General features: G+C 41.3%; 1 protein-coding gene across 1 annotated transcript in view; it reads right to left on the bottom strand.

The window, feature by feature from the left end:
• Nucleotides 1–22,690, bottom strand: part of PCSK5 (proprotein convertase subtilisin/kexin type 5) — a 364,026-nt gene that overhangs the window by 23,159 nt on the left and 318,177 nt on the right. The window contains exon 13 of the mRNA XM_004383285.2: nucleotides 6,712–6,848. Within this exon, the coding sequence (XP_004383342.1) occupies nucleotides 6,712–6,848 (137 nt within the window). The remainder of the gene's footprint in view (nucleotides 1–6,711; nucleotides 6,849–22,690) is intronic.

Consider the following 22,690-nt stretch of genomic DNA (forward strand, 5'->3'; position numbering starts at 1 on the left):
GTTGACTTCACTGCAACAGATTTATCGACCTGTGCTATTAAAATTTACTAAAATTAACAATTCAGTTCCTCAGTCACACTAACCACATTTCAAATGCTCAAGAGCCGTGTGTGGATCCTATACTGCAAAGCACAGATATACAAGATTGGCATCGTTGCAGAAAGTTCTATTGGACAGTGCTGCAACGGAACATTTTCTGGTCAAGAGTGCCTTGAGACCCGAGGCAAGTGCTTCACCTCCTGTTGGCTAGCATGCTCACAAGGAACATTTTGCTTTAGTTTAGTCCCTATTGATTCATTTATTTCCTAGCTTCATAAAATTAAAGTCTTCAGTGCAAGAAAAATAAAAAAAATAAAAAGGAAAACTGTCTCTAGGCCATTGAGCTTAATAAGATTCACATCAAAAGGAATTAACCACAAGCAGAAGTGATTAAGACAAACCCATTACAAGCATGAAATATGCTGGTAGGAAGGCAGGCCTCCCTTTAGAATACCTCCCTCCTTGGCTTAACACACAGAATCCAGGCATGGTCAGGGGCTAGGGCTGTGTCACTCCAGAGAGTGGTGAAATTCAGCTGTCATAATCCTTCCTCTATTAGCACATCATCATAATCACCCTCAAGTTGATGCCTCACATTTCTTGGTGCTTTCTATGTGCCAAGCACAGGCCTTTGTAAGTTTTGCTCTGTAAGTGGATGCCTTTAAGTATTATCCCACTCAATCTTTAACAACCCTGAGGTAGGTACTAGAGAGAGATAGATAGCTGTCGTTAAGTCAGCTCTAACTCATGGTGGCTTTACACACAACCGAATAAAATGTTGACTCTTCCTGCATCAGCATCACAACTGCCAGCATGTTTGAGTCCATTGTTATAGCTATTATGCCACTCCATCTCACTGAGGGTCTCCCTGGCCAGCCCCCTACTTCACCAAACATGATGTCCTACTCTAGTGATAGATTCCTCCTGATGATGTGTCCAAAGCAAGTGAGTTGGACAATGTTCTATTGTGATCCAGAAGGATTTCACTGGCTGAATTTTGGAAGCAGATCACTGGGCCTTTCTTCCTAGCCTGCCTTATTCTGGAAGCTCCACTGAAACCTGTCCACCATAGGTGACCCTGCTGGTATTTGAAATACTGGTGGTATCATTTCCAGCATCATAGCAACACAAAAGCTACCACAATACAACAGACTGACAGTTGGGTAGTGGGAGGTAGGTACTAGTATTCCCAATATACAGATGAGGACACTGAGGCACAAGGGTTGATAACTGTCCCAGGTTATTAGCAAGAGAAGTTATTATGAAGAGGACAGAATGATATTATATCCCATCTGTCATGGATTGAATTATGTCCCCCCAAAATATCTGTCAACTTGGCTGGGTCATGATTCCCAGTATTGTATGGGTGTGTAATCTGATGTGATTTCCTTGTGTGCTGTAAACAATATCACTATGATGAGGTTATATGTGATCTCCTTATGTGTTGTAAACTCTATCACTATGATGAGGTTATAATGATGACATCTATAAGATTGGATAGTGTCTTAAGCCACTCTCTTTTGAGATATAAAAGACAGGAGCAAGCAGAGACACATGGGAACCTCATAACACCAAGAAAACAGTGCTGGGAGCACAGCGTGTCCTTTGGACCCGAGGTTCCTACACTGAGAGGCTAAGGGAAGACTGATGCATGATAAGGACCTTCCTCCAGAGCCAACAGAGAGAGAAAGCTTTCCCCTGGAGCTGATGCTTTGAATTTGGACTTGTAACCTACTAGACTGTGAGTAAATAAATATCTCTTTGTGGAAGCTATCCACTTGTGGTATTTCTGTTAGAGCAGTACTAGATGACTAAGACACCATCCTAATCTAAATCTTGTTTTCTTAAGCCATTATACAATACTGTCTCCTGTTCATATCCATGAACCTGACTTTAAAAATGAACATATTCTGTGATGCATTCATTTTTTTCTGACATTTGCATTGAAATAGTACATGGTTTGTATGTGGCTTTCCCTCTGCCAGCTTTTCTTTGGACTCAACTTGCTAATGACAATACTTTTCAGAATCAGAGTGCTGCTCAGCCTCCAAGTGGTGTGCATTGAGTAGTGGCAAGAAGTGACTGTTCACCCGAAATTGACCTAACTCATAGCATTTAGTAACGATGCAAAAGAGAAGCCATTTTCCTTTATGGTATCTCTCTAGTGGACAAATAGAGCATATAATATAAGGACACTAGGTTATCCAATCAATCAATCATCCTTACTCCTGGCTCATTTTACTTAAGATCATTTTGTGCCTAAAAAGTTATCCTTGTAAGTGCTTTGGAGAGTGCTGTCTCATAATTGATTATTTCTTTTTTATGACATTTCTGAAGTGCATCACAAGCCCACTAGGGATATCCTGGCTGGCCAATTTGTCTTTATTTTTCATTTACTATATCACTTTACTTCTTTAGAATTGTAATCTCTGCCATGGTTCTCATCAAACACTGCCATATTTGGGCCATCACATATATGGCCAACTTCTTTTCTATACTTAAGAAAATATGTGTTATTTTTTGTTGTTGTTGAAAATATACACAGCAGAACATACACCAATTCAACACTTTCTACGTGTATAATTCAGGGACACTGATTGTATTCTTCAAGCTGTGCAACCATTCTCATCCTCCTTTTCTGAAATTGTTCCTCCCCCATTAACATAAACTCACTGCCCCCTAAGCTTTCGAGCTGCTGTTGTCAATTTGATATGATATAGAAGAAACTGAAATTGATACTGAAATATTCTCTTAAGCAAAAATACATAATGAGAAAAATCCTTTCTCTTGCAGCACACAAAAGCAATCTGTATCCCAAGATAGTTTAATGTGCAAAAAATAAAAGAGTAAAAAAAAAAAAAAACACCCAAAACAACCACAAAATATTTTTAATATATATTTTAATAATAAACATATAGGAAGCAAACAATGAACAAATACAAACTCAGCTTGGATCCAGAAATCTTTATTTTTGGGGATGATTCTACCATTTAATTGGGCTAGAAAAATTCTATATAGAAAATTGAATTTCTAATAAGTAGTCCCTCATTAATCAGGGAAAACTAACCTCAGGTCTGTACTCCATAGAACAATGTATATACTTGTGCACACATGAACAGAAAAGTGAAAGTCCCTTACCAATCCTGCAATGCAAGGTTGGTTGAAGGAGGGATACACAGAGGCTATGTGTTCTATGAAAGCCTCTTGACTTCAAACCAGTTTCAAACCAGTAATAGCATTAAGGTATCTCTCTTTTGGCATAAAAAGAACATCTCCAATATGATTGGAGGTGATTGGGGTTAAATGTGAATACTTAAATAGTATAAGGAGAACCCAGTGGTATGAAAGACAACTCCAGACTATCTTGGCAATCCCTGGGTGGTGAGAATAGCTAACTGACAGGTTGGAAGTTTGAGTCCACCCAGAGGCACCTCAAAAGAGAGGCATGGCACTCCCCAAAAATCTGCCGTTGAAAACCCTGTGGAGCACCGTTCTACTCTGACGCGCATAGGGCGCCATGAATCGAAATTGGCTTGATGGTAACTGGTTTAGTTATGCAGGTTACTGCAGAGAGCTTTTAACAGAGATAATCACAGTAAATTCTGGACAGACTACAAACTCCTTGAATGGTGGAAGGATTTATATTCTTAGTGCCTGACCCTTGAACACAATCCATTGTGGTATACCCCGAGTGGCAGTCTGCTCCTGTGGAGAGGAGTATTTTATTACTGACCTTCTTTAGAATTGCTAGTGCCTGGTGATAAGAGGGTTGCTAAGAGTGAGAATCAACTCAATAGCAGTGGGTTTGGTTTCTGGGTTTGGTGATAACAAAGAGTACAGTCACTTGTACTCAGTTTTATGATTGTTTTAAACTCCAGGCCATAGCGCCTTCGTATACCAGGGCAGTCAATATTTTTTCAGTGAGTGAAGGTCACATTTTAGATAGTGTTTTGCTCCTCTGGGATCTCTTGACACATAAAAGCCCTTCACTAATACCTGCTCCTAGATGAACTGGGAGCTGCCATTTGGTTAGGGAAGTACAGCCCTGGTACGATGCCGCTACTGCCCATGAGAGCTAAGACCACATGCTTGTCCATGGCAGAGCCATGCTGTGGGCCAGAAAGAGAAGAGAAGGAAAGACAAAGGTCCTAGGAACTAAGTGGATGATGGAGTAAAAGTGTTTCTCTACTAACTCTGCCTTGACAAATATTTAATTTCTGGATAAAACCTTGACAAACATACTCTGATGCCTACTGTAGGTGAGCCAGACCCTGATACTCTTCAACGAAACATTTGTTCTGATTCATAGTGACCTTGCCACCATGCTTGTTTTGACCTCCATGATTATGGGAACACTGTGGCAGCACATATGAACCACATCACAAGATTAGGGAAGAGAGATGACCAAAATGTGCTGACAAAAAGGCACCTCTCAGCCAAAGTTTATTAGTGGTTACAGGGGCAGACGGGAGAGGGAAGAGAGGAGGCATTATTTAGGAAGCACTGAATATCTGTTTACTGTGATGAAAAATTTGGCAATGGATACTTGCGATGGTTGCACAAAATGATTAATGTAATCAGTGTCAATGAATTGTATTTGTAAAAAATGTTGGATTGGCGAATGTTGTGTTATATATATTTTTACCACAATAAAAAAATAAAAAAAAAAGGGATCGCTCCAAATGAATAATTTTCCTTGATTAACAGGCAAAAGCGTGGTAAATGCCCACTTCATTCCTGCATTCTCTGTGTGCCTCTTTTGCCCTGTATCTGAATGGCAAACATCTTTAAAATTACAGAATGTCTGGGGTAATTTATTCTGCAATCATGAGTGAGAAAGAATTAGATGTCAGCCCTGAAATTTCCCTCAGGCTTGGCTCTTCTGCAGATTGACTGAGCAGAGCATTGAGAAAGATGACTTTATCTGGAGGTCGATAAAATGTCCACAGAAGTGTGGGAAGCTGAGGTAGTTATTAAACAGATCATTCATTGCTGAGCCAAGCACTGTACAAGACACTGTCCTGGGCAACATGGGCTGCTGAAAAAACTACTCACTCTCCCACCCAGGCTGCATTTGCACCTTCCCTTATATTATGTTACAAATAAACTGCATATGTTAGCATGAAAACAGGCAGAAGGTGGCAACAGAATTTGAGACTGCCTGAAAAGACCTTTAATTTCCATGTTTTACATGTCAAGGAGAGTTTTTGTTTCCTTGGCTCTTGGGCCCATACAGGCCAGAACACCATCATTCATGCTCTTTGGTGGTAACCAGTTCAGCTGTCATAGGCCAAGCTCAATGCCCTGCCGGACCTAAAAAATTTAGTTAAACTCAGGAAAAAAAAAAGATAGCTAAGGAAGGCTCTCTCCTCTTTTTTTTAAAAAAAATTATTGTACTTTAGATGAAGGTTTACAAAACAAACCAGCTTCTCATTAAACATCAGTACACATATTGTTTTGTGACATTGGTTACCAACCCCATGACATGTCAGCACTCTCCCTTCTTGACCTTGGGTTCCCTATTACCAGCTTTCCTGTCCCCTCCTGCCTTCTAGTCCTTGACCCTGGGCTGGTGTGCCCCTTTAGTCTCATTTTGTTTTATGGGCCTGTCTAATCTTTAGCTGGAGGGTAAACCTCGGGAATGACTTCATTACTGAACTAAAAGGGTGTCCGGGGGCGATACTCTTGGGGTTTCTCCAGTCTCTGTCAGGCCAGTAAGTCTGGTCTTCTTTTGTGGGTTAGAATTTTGTTGCACATTTTTGTCCATCTCTGTCCGGGATCCTCCATTGTGATCCCTGTCAGAGTAGCCAATGGTGGCAGCCGGGCACCATTCAGTCGCGCTAGACTCAGTCTGGTGGAGGCTGCGGTAGCTGTGGTCCATTAGTCCCTTGGACCAGTCTTTCCCCTGTGTCTTTGGTTTTCTTCATTCTCCCTTGCTCTAGACGGGGTGAGACCAGTGGAGTATCTTAGATGGCTGCTCACAAGCTTTTATGACCTCAGATGCTACTCACCAGAGTAGAACGTAGAACATTTTCTTTATGTTATGCCAATTGAGCTAGATGTTCCCCGAGACCATGGTCCCCACAGCTCTCAGCCCAGCAATTCAGTCCCTCAGGGAGTTTGGACATGTCCATGGAGCTTCCATGACCTTGCCTTGGACAAGTTGCGCTGGTCTCCTCAGCATTGTGTACTGTCTTTCCCTTCACCAAAGTTACCACTTATTGATTGTCTATTTAGTGTTTTTCCATCCCCACCGCTCCCTTCCCTTGTACCCATCAAAGACTGTTTCTTTTTGTGTGTAAACCTTTTCATGAGTTTTTATGGTAGTGGTCTCATACAATATTTGTCCTTTTGTGATTGACTTATTTCACTCGTATTATGCCCTCCAGATTCATCCATGTTGTGAGATGGAAAGCCTCTCTCCTTCTGGGAAGAAATTATGACTGTGCAATTTAACCCACTGCAGGTGGACAAGACTGGCTTGTTAGAGATGTGGACCATAGGTCCTGAAACATCATTCAGAAACTGTCATCTTTTGTCCTATTCTTATATCCAAATATTAATTCTTTATTCCTTATCCTTAAATTATTACCTTTCAAATGGTAATCTTTAGAACTGGAATACATGAAGACAACTCAAAGTACAGAATTACATGAAGAGAGGAGCTCTCACCTGGAGTCTTGAAGTTCCTCAGCTGAGAAGGAGTATCATAAACCTCCAGGATCCAGTCACCTGCAGCTCTTTCTCCCCAACAGTGAATGGTCATGAATTCCCAATTTTTAAATCCTTCCATGGAATGATCAAATAGCCTAAAAGAAAAGCATAAATCATTGCTTTGTTTGTTATTTAAAATCCAGTGGGGGTTAAGTCAAGGCCATGATCAACAATTTTTTTTTTTTGGTAACCATCAGAGAAACAAAGCTAAGACTCTGCCCACAAGACTGACAGTATCAAATGCTGGTAAAGATGTACATCAGCTGGAACTCTCATATACTGCTCATGGGAATGCAAAATGGTACAGCCACTTTGGAAAACACCTTGACAGTTTTCTATAAAGTTAAGCATATACTTACTGTTATGGATTGAATTGTGTCCCCCAAAAATGTGTGTCAAGTTGGCTAGGCCATAATTCCCAGTATTATGTGATTGTCCATCATTTTGTCATCTGATGTAATTTTCCTATGTGTTGTAAATCCTACTTCTATGATGTTAATGAGGCAGGATTAGAGGCAGTTGCGTTAATGAAGCAGTACTCAATCTACAAGATTAGGTTGTATCTGGAGTCAATCTCTTTTGAGATATAAAAGAGAGAAGCAAGCAAAGAGACAGGGGGACTTCATACCACCAAGAAACAAGAGCCAGGAGAATAGTAAGTCCTTTGGAACTGGGGTCCCTGCACTGAGAAGTTCCTTGACTGGGGACAATTGATGACAAGGACATTCCCCCAGAGCCAACAGAGAGAAAAAGCCTTCCTCTGGAGCAGGCACCCTGAATTTGAACTTCTAACCTCTTGGACTGTGAGAGAATAAATTTCTCTTTGTTAAAGCCATCCACTTGTGGTATTTCTGTTATAGCAGCACTAGATAACCAAGACACTTACCATACAACTCAACGATCCCTCTCCTAGATATTTACCCAAGATAAATGAAGACATATGTCCACAAAAAGACCTCCACGTGTGTTCCCAGCAGCTTTATACATAATCAACAAAACCCATAAACAACTCAAATGTCCATCAGCTGGTGAATGGGCAAACAAATTATGGTATGTCCATATAATAAAATACTACCCAGCAATACAAACTAGTGAACTGCTAACACATGCAACAACACGAATGAATTTCAAAAGCATTAAGCTAAGTGAAAGAAGCCAGACCTGAAATACTGTACAGTAGATGATCCAATTTATTTGACATTCTAGAAAAGGCAAAACTATAGGTACAGAAAACAGATCAGTGGTTACCAGGGGCTGGAGGCAAGGGCAGGGGCATAGAGAACTTCTGGGGGGCGATAGAACTATTGAGTATCTTAAAAGCGATGGTGTGTGGTTATACAACCATAGATTTGTCAAGAACTCATTGAACTAGTCACATAAAAAGGTAAATTGTATTGTAAGTAAATTATACCTGAGTAGAAAGATTCTGCCCACTAATCTTATCCAGTTCAGGGAACCATGCCTGGAAACCCAGGCTAGATCCTGTTCGTCTAACCCTTCCACTGATTTTGTAGGCTCCTAATTCCCTAGAATTATTTCTGTGTCCTGTGATGGAATCCTGGCAGATACAAAATATGAAGGAAAGTAAAATAAAGAAATGGATTCCTCATCAATTATAAGGCGATATTAATAGATAATATATAAAATCAGCATATTAAGAAACAGGCTTCTTACAACCCAAAGAAATATCCAGAAGACTTCAAAGACATTTTCTCTACGTATGGGACCCAGAAGTTGGAAAGTGAAAGATAGGGCAAGAATTATGCGTATCTACTATTTGGATTTAAAAAATCATAATAAAATAGAAAAAAGATAATTGTGAGTCAGAGAGGCAAATATAGAGGCAAAATAGCTCTAGCATTGTCTCAGAAGTAACCATGTCCAGTTCCTGGGCACATCTGTCTTTTAGTAGAGACCAGTGCAGAGGGCGAAGTTACTAGATGTTGATAGCTCTTTAGAACATGCAATCAACTCTCCTTGCTTCACCAAGCAAACCGATGGTTATGATTTGACCTTCTATGTAGATTTTCCTATTGGGAGAAAATGGGCCTTTCTAGAAACAAAAATAACCACTTTAATCAATAGTTATTTTTCTCTTTATGACTTGTTAGAATTCTGATTTTAAAAAAAAGAGCATTCTATCAATTATGTGTTTGAAGTGCTCTCTAAAATGTCAGCTGGATTCTAAAGCTGAAGGGTTTGTGTGGCACCACTGTGGGCTGTGTTAGGTAAATGGCTCACACTCAGACAGGATTCCCTGGAGCAAAGCAATAAACAAGGAAGTCACCTTCTATAAGTTCCTGAGCCTGTGAAAGAAAAATGAAAATTAGTATGCAGTCTCCTCAAAGTGCCAAAATATTCGGGAAAGTTTGAGTTAAACAAAATTGAGTAGATCTCTTTACCGGAGGAATCTCAGAGTTTTGGAATATGTAAATGTGTTTTGTTAATCTCCTTAATGGGGCTAATGGTAGGCAGTGATTTTCAAACCTGAAATTCTTTCTCTGTATACTATATTGTAAAGTTTCCTGCTTCAAACAGAGGAACGTGGCATTTCAATGAGGGCCACCTTGGATCTGACAGCTTGTTCCCATGATAAAAGAGATGAAAATGAATGTTTTCCTACTTTAGTGGATTCTCAATAGAATATAATGGCATATTTCATGGAGATCCTACAATCCACTGCACAACCACAATAGGGATGGCTTAAAACTTGGCCAAGAAGAAATTGCTAGGTCATTGTATAGTTGATTCCTACACTTACATATGTAGAGTCCTTCACTTAGAACCTAGAACCAGTGAGTTTCAGAGTACATACGATGGAGGAAAAGACCACACAGACATGGAGGAAGAGAAGCTTTTTTCAAATTGCCTGCTCTGCACAGAGACGGTACTAACGGGAATATGTTGGCACAGAAATGGTATAGAACCACTTACTAGTCCATAGCTCTAATTAAGGCTCTAATTTGTTCAGACCATTGTGCCATTTGAGGGCAATCAAGCAATAACTTGTCACATAATACCTTTCCAAGAGCGCCTAATTTAAAAGCAGTTCACAAACAGTTTAGACAGAACACTTGGCTCATTGCCTCATACCAAAACTACAAAGGAGACTTGAGGCTGCCATCACATGGTGGGGGTGGGGGGGCAGTCTTGTTTCCATAACCTCAGCCAACTTTTAATTACTCATGGGTCAATTATTTGACTGCTGGATTAGCAGACACTATGTTTCTTCCCGTCCACCCTTTCCTGTCCACTTCTGAAATTCATTTCATTGTTGCTGATCACTTTCAAATTACAATTGTAACAAAAATTATACACAAACTGGGTGCCAAGAAGAAACATCGGTAAATCTGAATTCAAATAAGTGTTTCAAAAAGAGAATACAAATGGGCTTTTTCTATCTGGCTAAGCAGTTTTCTGTCCCGGTCACTTCACCTTCTGCAGCGTTGGAACGTTCGTTACCGTCCAAACCCATTTTCTGATATAAAAGTTGAGGAGGAGAATGAACATACAGCCAAACATAATCAGAAACTGTCATCTTTTGTCCTATTCTTCTCTTTGTTGCTAAAAGAGTTGACACCGATTACCGTGACTGCTTCAACCAACTGGACATTCACTTTTGTAATCTCATCCTGTCATTTATAAACTCAGATAGTTTAAACAGAGATGCATAATTCTGTTTTAATCCGGGTTCGACTATTCCCTATTTTTAGCATTGTAAAATTAAAACAAATAAACTGCACCATCTGCATATAAAAATACAGGTAATATAGCTGGTGGGTTAAATTTCTGTTGCAAACAACATACTTGTTTAAGACAATAAAATGTTAAGCAATCGGGCACCTGCTAAGGAAATTCTAATTGTGGGCTGCCTATTTGTCAACTGAAAAGTCTAATGCCCTGTCTGAATGTCTGTGGCGTGTCAACAATGAAGAAATCAGATGCATGCCCACATCACCAGTGTGGGTAAAACGTCCGTAACGTAGAATCCATGTCCTGAAAGCCAGATTAGATTAACTCCATGCCTGTATCCACATCTCCTCTTAAAGCAGAATCCTGTTCTGTAAAAGCTGACTTCATAATTATGTGCTCAAAGAAATGATATATGCGTGCGGTGGCACAAATTATGCATCCAGTTATTAAAACGGTGCCCCACAGCCAGCCCTACCCCTGTGAGTGGTTTTCAGATAAATTGCTTTGGATGATGCCTCATAGAAAAGGCTGCCATTAAGTGCAGTACATCCTTTTGAGGAATTAACTCAGGGGATAACTCACATAATTACTGTAAGCTTTTTCATTTTTCCCATCCTTTCATTTAAAGTCTCTAGCCAACGTGTTAAGGCTACAATGTTCTATGATGTTATGGCAACTAAATAACAAGAAATTTTATAAATACTGAAAGCTATGTGTTATCTTCTAATTATTTCTAAAATTGCCAATGGATCTTATTTTGAAGTCATCTACTAGCACCCAAACAATATTTATGCTCACTATCGAATCAGATATTAGACCAATATATCTGGAAATTTTCTTCTTTTTGTTTTGGGTGCTTCATCATAATTTACAGTGGAGCTTATAGAATGCTCTAAACACTTATTTGGCTCAATTATAATTGAATTGTTTTCTTTAGATGTCTGGTTTTTGCAAGGCTTATATAATTTGCTTCTGAAATGGGGTATTTAAAACATACTATTTGGCTTTTCTCTCTTAATCTAAATAGTTTCTTTAAGTAATGTTAAGAGAGAACAGTACTAGTTCTAGTGATTTGGAACACCTATAAAATGAGTTTTTTATTCCTTTTTTTTTTTTAACTTTCATCATGCATATCTGGGATTTCCAAATATTCCCAACTCACTGATCAACCTTAAAATGCATTATTCCTCTTTGTGGGTGTATGACATAAGTACTTAATCTTCTTGAAGATTTATTCTATTTTATACTAGAAGGCCTTTACTAAGTCTCTGTTTTATATTAGAAACTTCTTCGTAAATTACTTGCACAGCATCCAGCACAAGTCTTTCGATGACCATGACGTGTATGACAAAGCTGGATGACCTTTTAAATCGGTGTTATTTAAAGTGTGGTATGGGAACAGGCAGTTTCGGCATCACCTGATTAGAAACGTAAATCCGTGGACCTCAGCCCAGATACACAGAATCAGGATCTGCATTTGATAGAATCACTCACTCTGTGCTTTGAGAACTTTGTGCTAAATGAGGGTTACCACCTATTAGCTGCCAACTGTGCTAGGAGCTGTGCTAAGTACCTTCTGTAGCTTACCTTATTTAATAACTATTAATACTTATTTAACAACCTTGTGAGGCAGATGTTATTATATCTAGTTTATAGACGAGGAAATTGACTTTTCCAAAGTCAAACACAGTAATCGGTGAAGTTAAAGCAAGCCCAAGCCAAAAAACCAAGCCCGTCACCATCAAGTCAATTCTGACTCAATAAGCCTACAGGACAGGGTTGAACTGCCCCATAGGGTTTCCTAGGCTGTAATCTTTACTGAAGCAGACTGCCATAACTTTCTGCCTCGGAGCAGCTGTTGGGTTCGAACCACTGACCAGACCTTTTGGTTAGTAGCTGAGCGCTTAACCACTGTGCCACCACGGCTCCTTAATCAGGCAAACTCAGTGCTGTCTAAATCCAAAGCTGTGCCTAATTGTGATGGAAGGAATACAGTTCTCATGGAGACAGCTTATCATCAAGTAAAACTTTTCACTGCAGAGTTGTGATTTTCACCGCAAGCCACAAATGAATTTAAATGCCACACTTTACAAATGTCAATAGTCTGTCATTGCACAGTTGGGCAGGACAACAGCAAAAATGAGCAAAGTATAAACAGTACATTATAAACAGCATGAGTTACAGAATCCTATAAGTTTCTTTCTTTGTTTTAGTATTTCAGACTAGAAAGTGTACCGTCTTTCTACTTAAGACCATAATTGGAAGCAGAAATATTCATCTGTAATCAAATTTAGAAAGGGAGGCAAAGTTTCAGTTTTCAGGCAGAGGCCAAAATTTGGAGCAGAGAGCCAATACATCTAAACCAAATCCCGAACTCAGTGAGCTGGGGGAGGAGGAGAATAAAAAAAAAAAAAAAAAAAAAAGACAACTTTTCCTAATTCTAACAAACGCCGTTGAAAGCAGAACCTGATGGGACAAGATGTTTTCGTTGTTGTTGAAAAACTGTTATGCAGGCAGAATTTGAATGTGTCAAAACATAAAGGCATACACCTCAACTTGCTCTTGTCTAAGAACATTTTCAAAGGGCCCAAACCTACCTTGCTTCCCCCCACAATGCCCAATCTCCATATTCTCCACAGAAGTACACCATTTGTGCTGAATATTCGGTTTGGCTTTTTGTTAGCCCGGGTATACCAGCCAAGAGGAGGACGAAAGGGTGGGGGCAGGAGAAGAACAAAGAGAAGAGAAGGAAATAACCGTTTGTCCATTCCAGTACTGCTCTGCTTACTCGCGGCTCCCACCCACTAAATTATCAACCTGGCTTGCCAGGGGTGCTTGCCTGCTGGGCTAATGGGACCTGAAGCTGGAGTTGGATTAACGTTCTGAATGCTTCAGAGTGCCTTCCAGTGCTCGGCACCTGCAGATGCTTGGGTAAACTGTTCTCCCTCAAACAGCTGTTCTCCACAGGAGTTCGGGCAACTGCCCCATCAGCTGGGACAGGGAGCCACTGAGGGGCTCCAGACGGCCCACACAAACATATTCCAAGTGTTCAGGCTGCACCTACAGCCCACACTTTGCAGAAAACAGACTCTCAAAGAACTGCCTGAGGAAGGGGTGAGGAGTTAACAATACTGAAGAAACCCCTCACTGAAATGTCTAGGAGAATAAAGACTTCCAGGAGGCAACCATGGCCCCTTTTTACTTTGGGAATTTATCCTTATGTACAGTGATCATATTTTAAGGTCCTCAAACTAGATTTGTCGCACAATTTGTTGTACTGTTCCGGCTTGCATGTTGCTATGATGCTGGAAGCTTTGCCCCCTGTGTTTCAAACAACAGCAGGGTCACACATGGTGCACAAGTTTCAGCAAAGTTTTGAGACTAAGAGACTAAGAAGAAAGGCCTGGCGATCTGAAAATGAGCCAGTGAAAATCCTAGGGATCACAGCAGAATATTGTCTGATACAGTGCTGGAAGATGAGCCCCGTAAGTTGGAAGGCACTCAAAATACACAGGGGCCTCAACAATGGACTCAGCCATACCAATGATCATGAAGATGGTGCTGGACTGGGCAATGTTTTGTTCTGGTTGTACATGGAGTTAGTCGGAGCGGACTCCACAGCAACTAACAACAAAGTAGGATACAAATGCTGACAATATTGAAAGTGAAACAATCTCAGATAATAAGAGATGGCGGGGGGGGGGGTCACTGTTATCTCAGCTCTCCTCCTGGTTTATCCTCCTCGTCCGTGTTTTCGCCTTTTACATCGTAAACGGGTAATGTTGCCAGATGAGCTTCGTGACGCTGGGTCTATGCTGGCCCTGGTACCCTGAGTTCTTACAGCAGCCGATGCATAGTCTGCTGTGGGTAACCCTGCCCCCAGAGGGACTGCTGCAAAGCCTTGAGGACATTACTACAGTGGCCGTCAGGCTAGTAAGTGCCCAGTATTGGAAATTCCACTTCTAGGGAAGCAGAGTTGCCCCTCACAGAGGAGCAGAAGAGGATAAATGGGGACGACTCTTTGCCATGACAACTTGGCATCTTCATCTCAAGCAACTTCCACTAGGGAAACTTTGTATTTTAAACTTTCCAGAATTCCTATCTTTTAGCTGCATGTCATTCTTTGCTTTACACCGTGCTCTTTAGAAATCTTGACTTCTTTGAATAAGGAACGGTATTGCTGTTACTAATAGTTTCTGACACAAGAATGCCTTCTACAACCTGATCTATTTGCCTTTTCTTGAGGACAAGTATTGCTTTGCAGACTCTCATGAAGGACACCAGGAGCAAAGCAGGCCTGTCCTTCACCCGTGCTCCTCCTTTTCTCGTGCTTCCTCCATTCAGCTCCCAGCTCTGGGGATGTGCTTTGAAACAGGGCCAAGATGAGAGCCTGAGGACTCCTTGCCACTAGGTCAGACTGAAAAGTTTTGAGTAGATATTTCCTCTAATAAAATTAAACTCCAGAATACGCCAGGAGGGTAAAAGAAGAGCCAAAAGAAACCCCATCCTTCCTCAGCTGCCTCAGTAGGAGGGATGCTACTAGTGTCAAGGACAACAAGAACTGGGAAGCCAGGCCCTGGAATGTGGCCATTCTTGGTTAAAAGTCTGAGACTGGTGCAGCTGTTTCACATTTAAAGGGTCAGCTGTGCAAAGCAATGTTTTTGGGGAGCTGTAGACAAGCAATTCATAACATTGTTTCCATCTCTCAGTGCCTCCAGCCCCCTGTCTCCACTCCAGTCTCTACCTCTTTTTGGTGGCTACTTATTTTCAGCACTTACTTGGAAGATGGAAGAAAGGCCTGGCAATCTACTTCTGAAAATCAGCCAATGAAAACCCTAGAGATCATACTGGTCAGATCTACGTGGAAGGTACAGGACCTGGCAGTGTTTCCTTCTGTTGTGGGGGGTGGGGGGAGGAACTCAGTGGCAGCTAACAACTACCTGGAGGGTATCCAAAAGAGCAGCACTTTCAGAAAATGCTCCGGGTGGAAAAGACACAGTCTGGGTGCAAAGCTTATTCCCAGGTGCTTTTGATGGGGGAGGCTGAGGTAACCCTTGGGAACACCAGTCACCGAGAGCATCTGAAACCCGGGGTTCTTTTCTCTGACAAAACTCGTCCAGAGCTCTAGCGTCCAGCACTTTGCAAACAGCAGAGCACATGTCTGCTGTTGAAGATACGCAAGCGAGACTGAAACCAGTGACACTGTAATCCACCAAAAGCCTGTGATGGAATCCATAGCTCCTCTGCCGCACGAGTTTCCTCACTGAAGTCATTTCGGGGGAAGCCAACAATAAATACCAAAATGTGCTGGGAGAGCCCAGAAAGGCCACGGAGGCTGTTTTCCAAGCAAACGGCAACGCAGACGGACTATTTTCCAGCAGCGAAGGGGAGTGGGGGCTAAGCTCCGCACATGTGTGAAGCAAACCTTTGCACTTCACAGGACGCTCTTTCAAGTTAAACCTGGATGAACAATGGTAACGAAAGGGGAAGAAAACACAAAGGAAAAAGAAAAAAAGGACTTCCCCAGATTCGGTGCCAGCAGCTGGTGTGACCTCCCATTAATCACGTAGTTGCGCATCTGAAGGCCTGGCTTGTTCAGAAAGAAGAGTCAGGGAGGTGATGCAATGACCTGGAGGCAGCAGCTAAACCTCTTTGTTTGCAGTGGGAGGAGGACATAGGGAAGCGCCCAGTGATCTGATGCCAGCGCATCCTTACGTTCTTTGCACCTGTATGCATTTATCCCAGCAAAACTGGGCTTTATGTTTAAAGCACGAAGCGTAGGTTTCCCCATATCTTAATGGAAGATGTTAGGTGTTAAACAAGAAATACAGCAAGTCTAAATTCAGAAATAAAATGCACTTGAAGATTTTGGATTCAGGGCTCCGAGTCACTACCACCTAGAAATACGGTTGCTCTCTCTTCTTCTCAGGGACGTAGAGCAGATTAATGAGACACTGGTGGTTCAATGGTAGAATTCTCACCTTCCACGTGGGAGACCTGGGTTCAATTCCTGGCCAATATACCTTAAGCACAGTCACCACCCATCTATCAGTGGAGGCTTATGTGTTGCTATGATGCTGAACGGGTTTCAGTAGAGCTTCCAGACTAAGATGGACTAGGAAGAAAGGCTTGACAATCTACTTCTGAAAAATCATCCAGTGAAAACCCTATGGATCACAACGGTCTCAGTTTTGTTCTGTTGTGCATGGGGTTGCCATGATTCGGTGGCTGACTTGATGGCAGCTAACAACAACCACAGATGAAGTTGGGGAATTCTTTTTTGATTTATATGTTTTTATTTTTAAGTTTTTATTTTATTGTTGTGCTTTAAGTGAAAGTTTATAATTCAAGTTAGTCTCTCATACAAAAATTTATACGTACACTGTTTCGTGACCCTACTTGCTCTCCCTATACTGTGACAGCACACTCTTCCTTTCCACTCTGGATTCCCCATGTCCATTCAACCAGCTCCTGACCCTCTGCCTTCTCATCTCACCTCCGGACAGGAGCTGCCCATTTAGTCTCATGTATCTACTTGAGCTAAGAAGCACACTCTTCACGAGTTATCATTTTATGTCCCATAGTCCAGTCTAATCTTTGTCTGAAGAGTTAGCCTTGGGAATGGTTTTAGTTTTGGGCTAACAGAGAGCCCGGGGGCCACGTCTTCCAAAGTCCCTCCAGTCTCAATCAAACCATTAAGTCTGGTCTTTTTACTAGAATTTGAGTTCTGCAGTCCACTTTTCTCCTGCTCCATCAGGGACTCTCTGTTGTGTTCCCTGTCAGGGCAGTCACTGTGGAGCTGGGCACCATCTAGCTCTGGACTCATGCTGATGAAATCTCTGGTTTATGTGGCCCTTTCAGTCTCTTGGGCTAAAACTTCCCTTGTGTGTTTGGTGTTCTTCATTCTCCTTTACTCCAGGTGAGTTGGGACAAATTGATGCATCTTAGATGGCTGCTCTTTAGCTTTTAAGAACCTAGATGCCACTCACCAAAGTAGGATGCAGAACATTTTCTTAAAAAACTTTGTTATGCCAATTTCACCAATGACTGCCCTGACAGGGAACACAACAGAGAGTCCCTGATGGACCAGCAGAAAGATGGGGTGCAGAACTCAAATTGTAGTAAGAAGACCAGACTTCATGGTATGACTGAGACTGGAGGTACCCTGGAAAGCATGGCCCCTGGATACACTATCAGCCCAGAACTAAAACAATTTCTGAGGCCATCTCTTCAGACAGGGATTGGACTGGACTGTGTGACATAAAGTGGTACTCATGAGGAGTGTGCCTCTTAGCTCAAGTAGATACAAGACACCAAAGGGGCAGCTACTGTCCAGAGGTGAGATGCGAGGGCAAAGAGGGTTAGGAGCTAGTTGATTGGACATGGGGAATCGGGGCAGAAAGGAGGTGTGTGCTGTCGCAGAATAGGGTGAGCAGTTAGGGTCACATAACAATGTATGTATAAAATTTTGTATGGGAGACTAACTTGAAATGTAATCTTCATTTAAAGTACAATAATAATAATAATAATAAAGTTTGTTATGTCAATTGACCTAGATGTCCCCTGAAAGCATGGTCCCCAGATCCCCACCCCTGCTACTCTATCCCTCAAAGTGTTTGGTTGTATTCAGGAAACTCTTTAGCTGTGGTTTAGTCCAGTTGTGCTGACGTCCCCTGTAGTGTGTGCTGTTCCTCCCTTCACCTAAGATAATTCTTGTCTACTTTCTAGTTAGTGAATACTCCTCTCTCTCCCTTCCCACCCTCATAACCATCAAAGAATGCTGTCTTCTGTGTTTAAACCTTTTCTTGGGTTCTTATAATAGTGGTCTTATACAATATTTGTCCTTTTGTGACTAAGTTCTCTCAGCATTATACCTTCCAGATTCCTCCATGTTATATTTCATGGATTCATCGTTGTTCTTTATCATTGCATAGTATTCCATTCAAAATTTGTTTTTCCATTCATTCATTGATAGGCAACTAGGTTGTTTCCACCTTTTTTTATCGTGAACAATGCTGCTATGAACATGGGTGTGCATGTATCTATTCATGTGACGGCTCTTAATTCTCTAGGATATATTCCAAGGAGTGGGATTGCTGGATGGTATGGTACTTCTATTTCTAGCTTTTTAAGGAAGTGCCAAATCGATTTCCAAAGTGGTGGTACCATTTTACATTCCCACCAACAGTGTATAAGTGTTCCAGTCCCCCCACAAGCTCCCCAACACTTATTATTTTGTGTTTTTGGATTAATGCTAGCCTTGTTGGGGTGAGATGGTATCTCATTGTTGTTTTGATTTGCATTTCTCTAATGGCTAATGACCATGAGCATTTCCTCATGTGTCTGTTAGCCGCCTGAATGTATTCTTGGGCGAAGTGCCTGTTCATATCCTTTGCCCATTTTTTAAACTGGGTTGTTTGCCTTTTTGTTGTTGAGGTTTTGCAGTATCCTGCAGATTTTAGAGATAAGATGCTGATTGGATTTGTTGTAGGCAAATTTTTTTTCCCAGTTTGTAGGCTGTCTTTTTACACTTTCGGTGAAGTCTTTTGATGAGAGTAATTGTTTGCTTTTTAGGAGCTCCCAGTTATGTAGTTTCTCTTCTGGTGTTTGTGCATTGTTACTTATGGTTCATATTCTCTTTATGCCATGTATTAGGGCTCCTAGCATTGTCTCTATTTTTTCTCCCATGATCTTTAGCATTTTCGATTTTATATTTAGGTCTCTGATCCATGTTGAGTTAGTTTTTGTGCACGGTGTGAGGTATGGGTCTTGTTGCAGTTTTTTGCAGATGGATATCCAGTTATGCCAGCACCATTTGTTAAAGAAACTGTCTTTTCCCCAATTAATGGACTTTAGGCCTTTGTCAAGTATCAGCTGCTCATAGGTGGATGAATTTACATCTGGATTCCCAATTCCGTTCCATTGGTCTATGTATCTGTTGTTGTACCAGTACCAGGCTGTTTTGACTACCGTGGCAGTATAATAGTTTCTAAAATCAGGTAGTGTGAGGCCTCCTACTTTGTTCTTCTTCTTCAGTAATGGTTTACTTATCTGGGGTCTCTTCCTTTTGCATACGAAGTTGGTGATTTGTTCCTCTATCTCATTAAAAAATGCCATTGGAACTTAGATTGGGATTGTATTGCATCTGCAGATCGCTTTGGGTGGAATTGACATTTTCATAATGTTGAGTCTTCCTATCCATGAGCAAGGTATGTTTTTCCACTTTTGCAGGTCTCTTTTGCTTTCTTGCAGTAGTGCCTTGTAGTTTTCATTGTATAGGTCTTTTATGTCTCTGATTAGATTTATTCCTAAGTATTTTATCTTCTTGGGGCTATTGTAAATGGTACGGATTTGGTGATTTCCTCTTGGAAGTTCTCTTTGTTGGTGTAGAGTAATCCAACTGATTTTTGTATGTTTATCTTATATTCTGATACTTTGCTGAAATCTTCTATTAGTTCCAGTAGTTTTCTTGTGGATTCTTTGGGGTTTTGCGTGTAAAAGATCATATCATCTGCAAATAGAGACATTTTTACTTCTTCCCTACCTATTTGGATGCCCTTTATTTCTTTTTCTTGCCTAATTGCTCTGGCTATGACCTCCAGCACAATGTTGAATAAGAGTGGTGATAAAGGGCATCCTTGTCTGGTTCCTGTTCTCAAGGGGAATGCTTTCAAAGTCTCTCCATTTAGGATGAGGCTGGCTGTTGGCTTTAGTATAAATGCCCTTAATTATGTTGAGAAATTTCCCTTCTATTCCTATTTCGCTGAGAGTTTTTATCATGAATGGGTGTTGGACTTTGTCAAGTGCCTTTTCTGCATCAGTTGATAAGATCCTGTGGTTCTTGTCTTCTGTTTTATTTATGTGATGGATTACATTGATTGTTTTTCTAATGTCGAACCATCTCTGCATACGTGGTATAAATCCCACCTGATCATGGTGAATTATCTTTTCTGATATGTTGCTGAATTCTGTTGAGTAGAATTTTGTTGAGGATTTTATGTTAATGTTCTTGAAGGATATTGGTCTGTAATTTTCTTTTTTTGTGGTGTCTTTACCTGGTGTTGGTATCAGGGTTATGCTGGCCTCATAGAATGAGTGTGGGAGTATTCCATCCTTTTCTGTGCTCTGAAAAACATTTAGTAGTAGTGGTGTTAACTCTTCTCTGAAAGTTTGGTAGAATTCTCCAGTGAAGCCATCTGGGCCAGGGCTTTTTGGGCATTCTGTTCAGTGTCACTTTCCATCCTGCAGGCTTGGATTCAGCCCCTGGCCCTTCAACTCTTCTGGATTTTCATTAGTGTTCTAACAAAGATCACCACTGCCAATGGTCACCTGGTATGGGGACAGGTGGCTATGTGCAGATGGCTATGTCCAACCGTCACATAAAAGGCTGGGTTTTCATATAGACTAGGTATATGCCACTGATAAGGTTTTAATCCCATTAAATGCTCTTCTTGGAGAAAAAAAAGAATAAAATTAAAGAACTTCTCAGGTTTTTGTCTGTGGCCGGGTTATAGTGCTTGGTGGTTTGGTCAAACACTAGTCTAGTTGCTGTTATGAAGTAGTTACATGTGATTAAATCAGTTGGCCTTAAGTTAAACAGACGACCCTCTGTGGTGGTTAAGGTTGTGTGTCAACTTGACTGGGTCATGATTCTTAGTGGTTTGGCAGTCATATGATGTTGTGATCACATCCATGATGAGATTTGATATAATGTGATCATCTCCATGATGGGATCTGCTGTGAGTAGCCAATCAGTTGAAAGGGAGTTTCCTTGGGCGTGTGGCCTGCATAAAATATAAGTTGATGTTCCGGCAAGGCTTGTGGCTTTTTGCTCCTTCTGCATCCTGGAGCTGGCTCCTATTCATCTGACCTCTGGTTCTTGGGACTTGAGCTAGCAGCTTACCTATGGTCTTGGCTGCCGATCTTGGGATTCATCGATCTCCTCAGCCTGTGAGCAAGAGCCCTGCTCTCTGACCTGCTGATCTTGGGTTCGCCAGCCTCTGTGGCTATGCGAATCAAGAGAAGCCTTTATTCTGACCCACGGACTTGGGACGTTCCAGGCTCTACAACCACATGAGCCATTTCTTTGATATAGATCTCTCTCTCTATATATATTTATACACTTTGCTGGTTTTCCTTCTCTAGAGAACCTAGCCTAATGTGAGTGGGTCTCAACTTACCAACTGAAGGCGGTAAGAGTAAAAAGGGAATTTCCCCTTTGCTGTGTTCTGCCTCTGGACTATAATTAGACAAGTTGCCAGAACTCTTCACTCTTCTTGCCACCTGACCTATGGAGTCTGGGAAATAAGACTGCAGAAATCTCCAACCTGACACCTGACCTACAGATTTCAGACTTGCTAGTCCCTACAATCCCGTAAGCCAATTCCTTAAAATAAATCTCTCTCTCTATATATACATATATACACACACACATATATTATACATGTGTATATGTTCACACACACACACACACACACACACACACACACACGTCTCTAACTGGTTCTGTTTCTCTGGAGAACCCTGACTAAGACAAAGTTCTGTAAGACAACCTGACGTCCTCCTTTGGTCTCGCTGACAATTCCCCTTTCATACTCCCAACTATTACAAAAGCCGATGGAGCAAAGGAAAACTTGTGTTAGAACACTCTAGCCTTATTCTTTCAGAGGGATGGGTCCTGGCTTCCACAAAATGAAGTTTCCTGCCAATGAAATGTTTGGGAGGGAGTGAGAAGAAGGAGAGTGGCTAAGAAAAGAAACTGGTTGCCTTCTAGGGCAATAAGGTCCCTAGGTGCTACAAATAGTTTGTGTTTGACTACTAACCTAAAGGTTGTCAGTTCAAACCCACCCAATGGCACCACAGAAGAAAGGCCTGGTGATTTGCTTTTATATAGATTATAGCCAAGAAAACCCTGTGGTGTAGTTCTACTCTATAACACATGGGGTCGCCATGAATCAGAATCGTCTTGATAGAAATGGATTTGTGGATTTTCTTGGGCAATAAAGACTAAAGAGCCAACCTTTAGAACGAGGTTGACAAACTATGGCCCTCAGGTCAAATCTAGCCTGCTCTTATTTTTGTAAATAAAGTTTTATTGGAACACAGCTATGCTCATTCATTTATATCGTCGATTGTGCTTCCCACGCTATGATGGCAGACTTGAGTAGCTGTGACAGAGACTACATGGCCTGCAAAGCTCAAAATGTTTACTATCTGGCTCTTTACAGATAAAATTTACCAACAC

Source organism: Trichechus manatus, unplaced genomic scaffold, assembly GCF_000243295.1.
Source record: "Trichechus manatus latirostris isolate Lorelei unplaced genomic scaffold, TriManLat1.0 scaffold00107, whole genome shotgun sequence".
Lineage (NCBI taxonomy): Eukaryota > Metazoa > Chordata > Mammalia > Sirenia > Trichechidae > Trichechus > Trichechus manatus.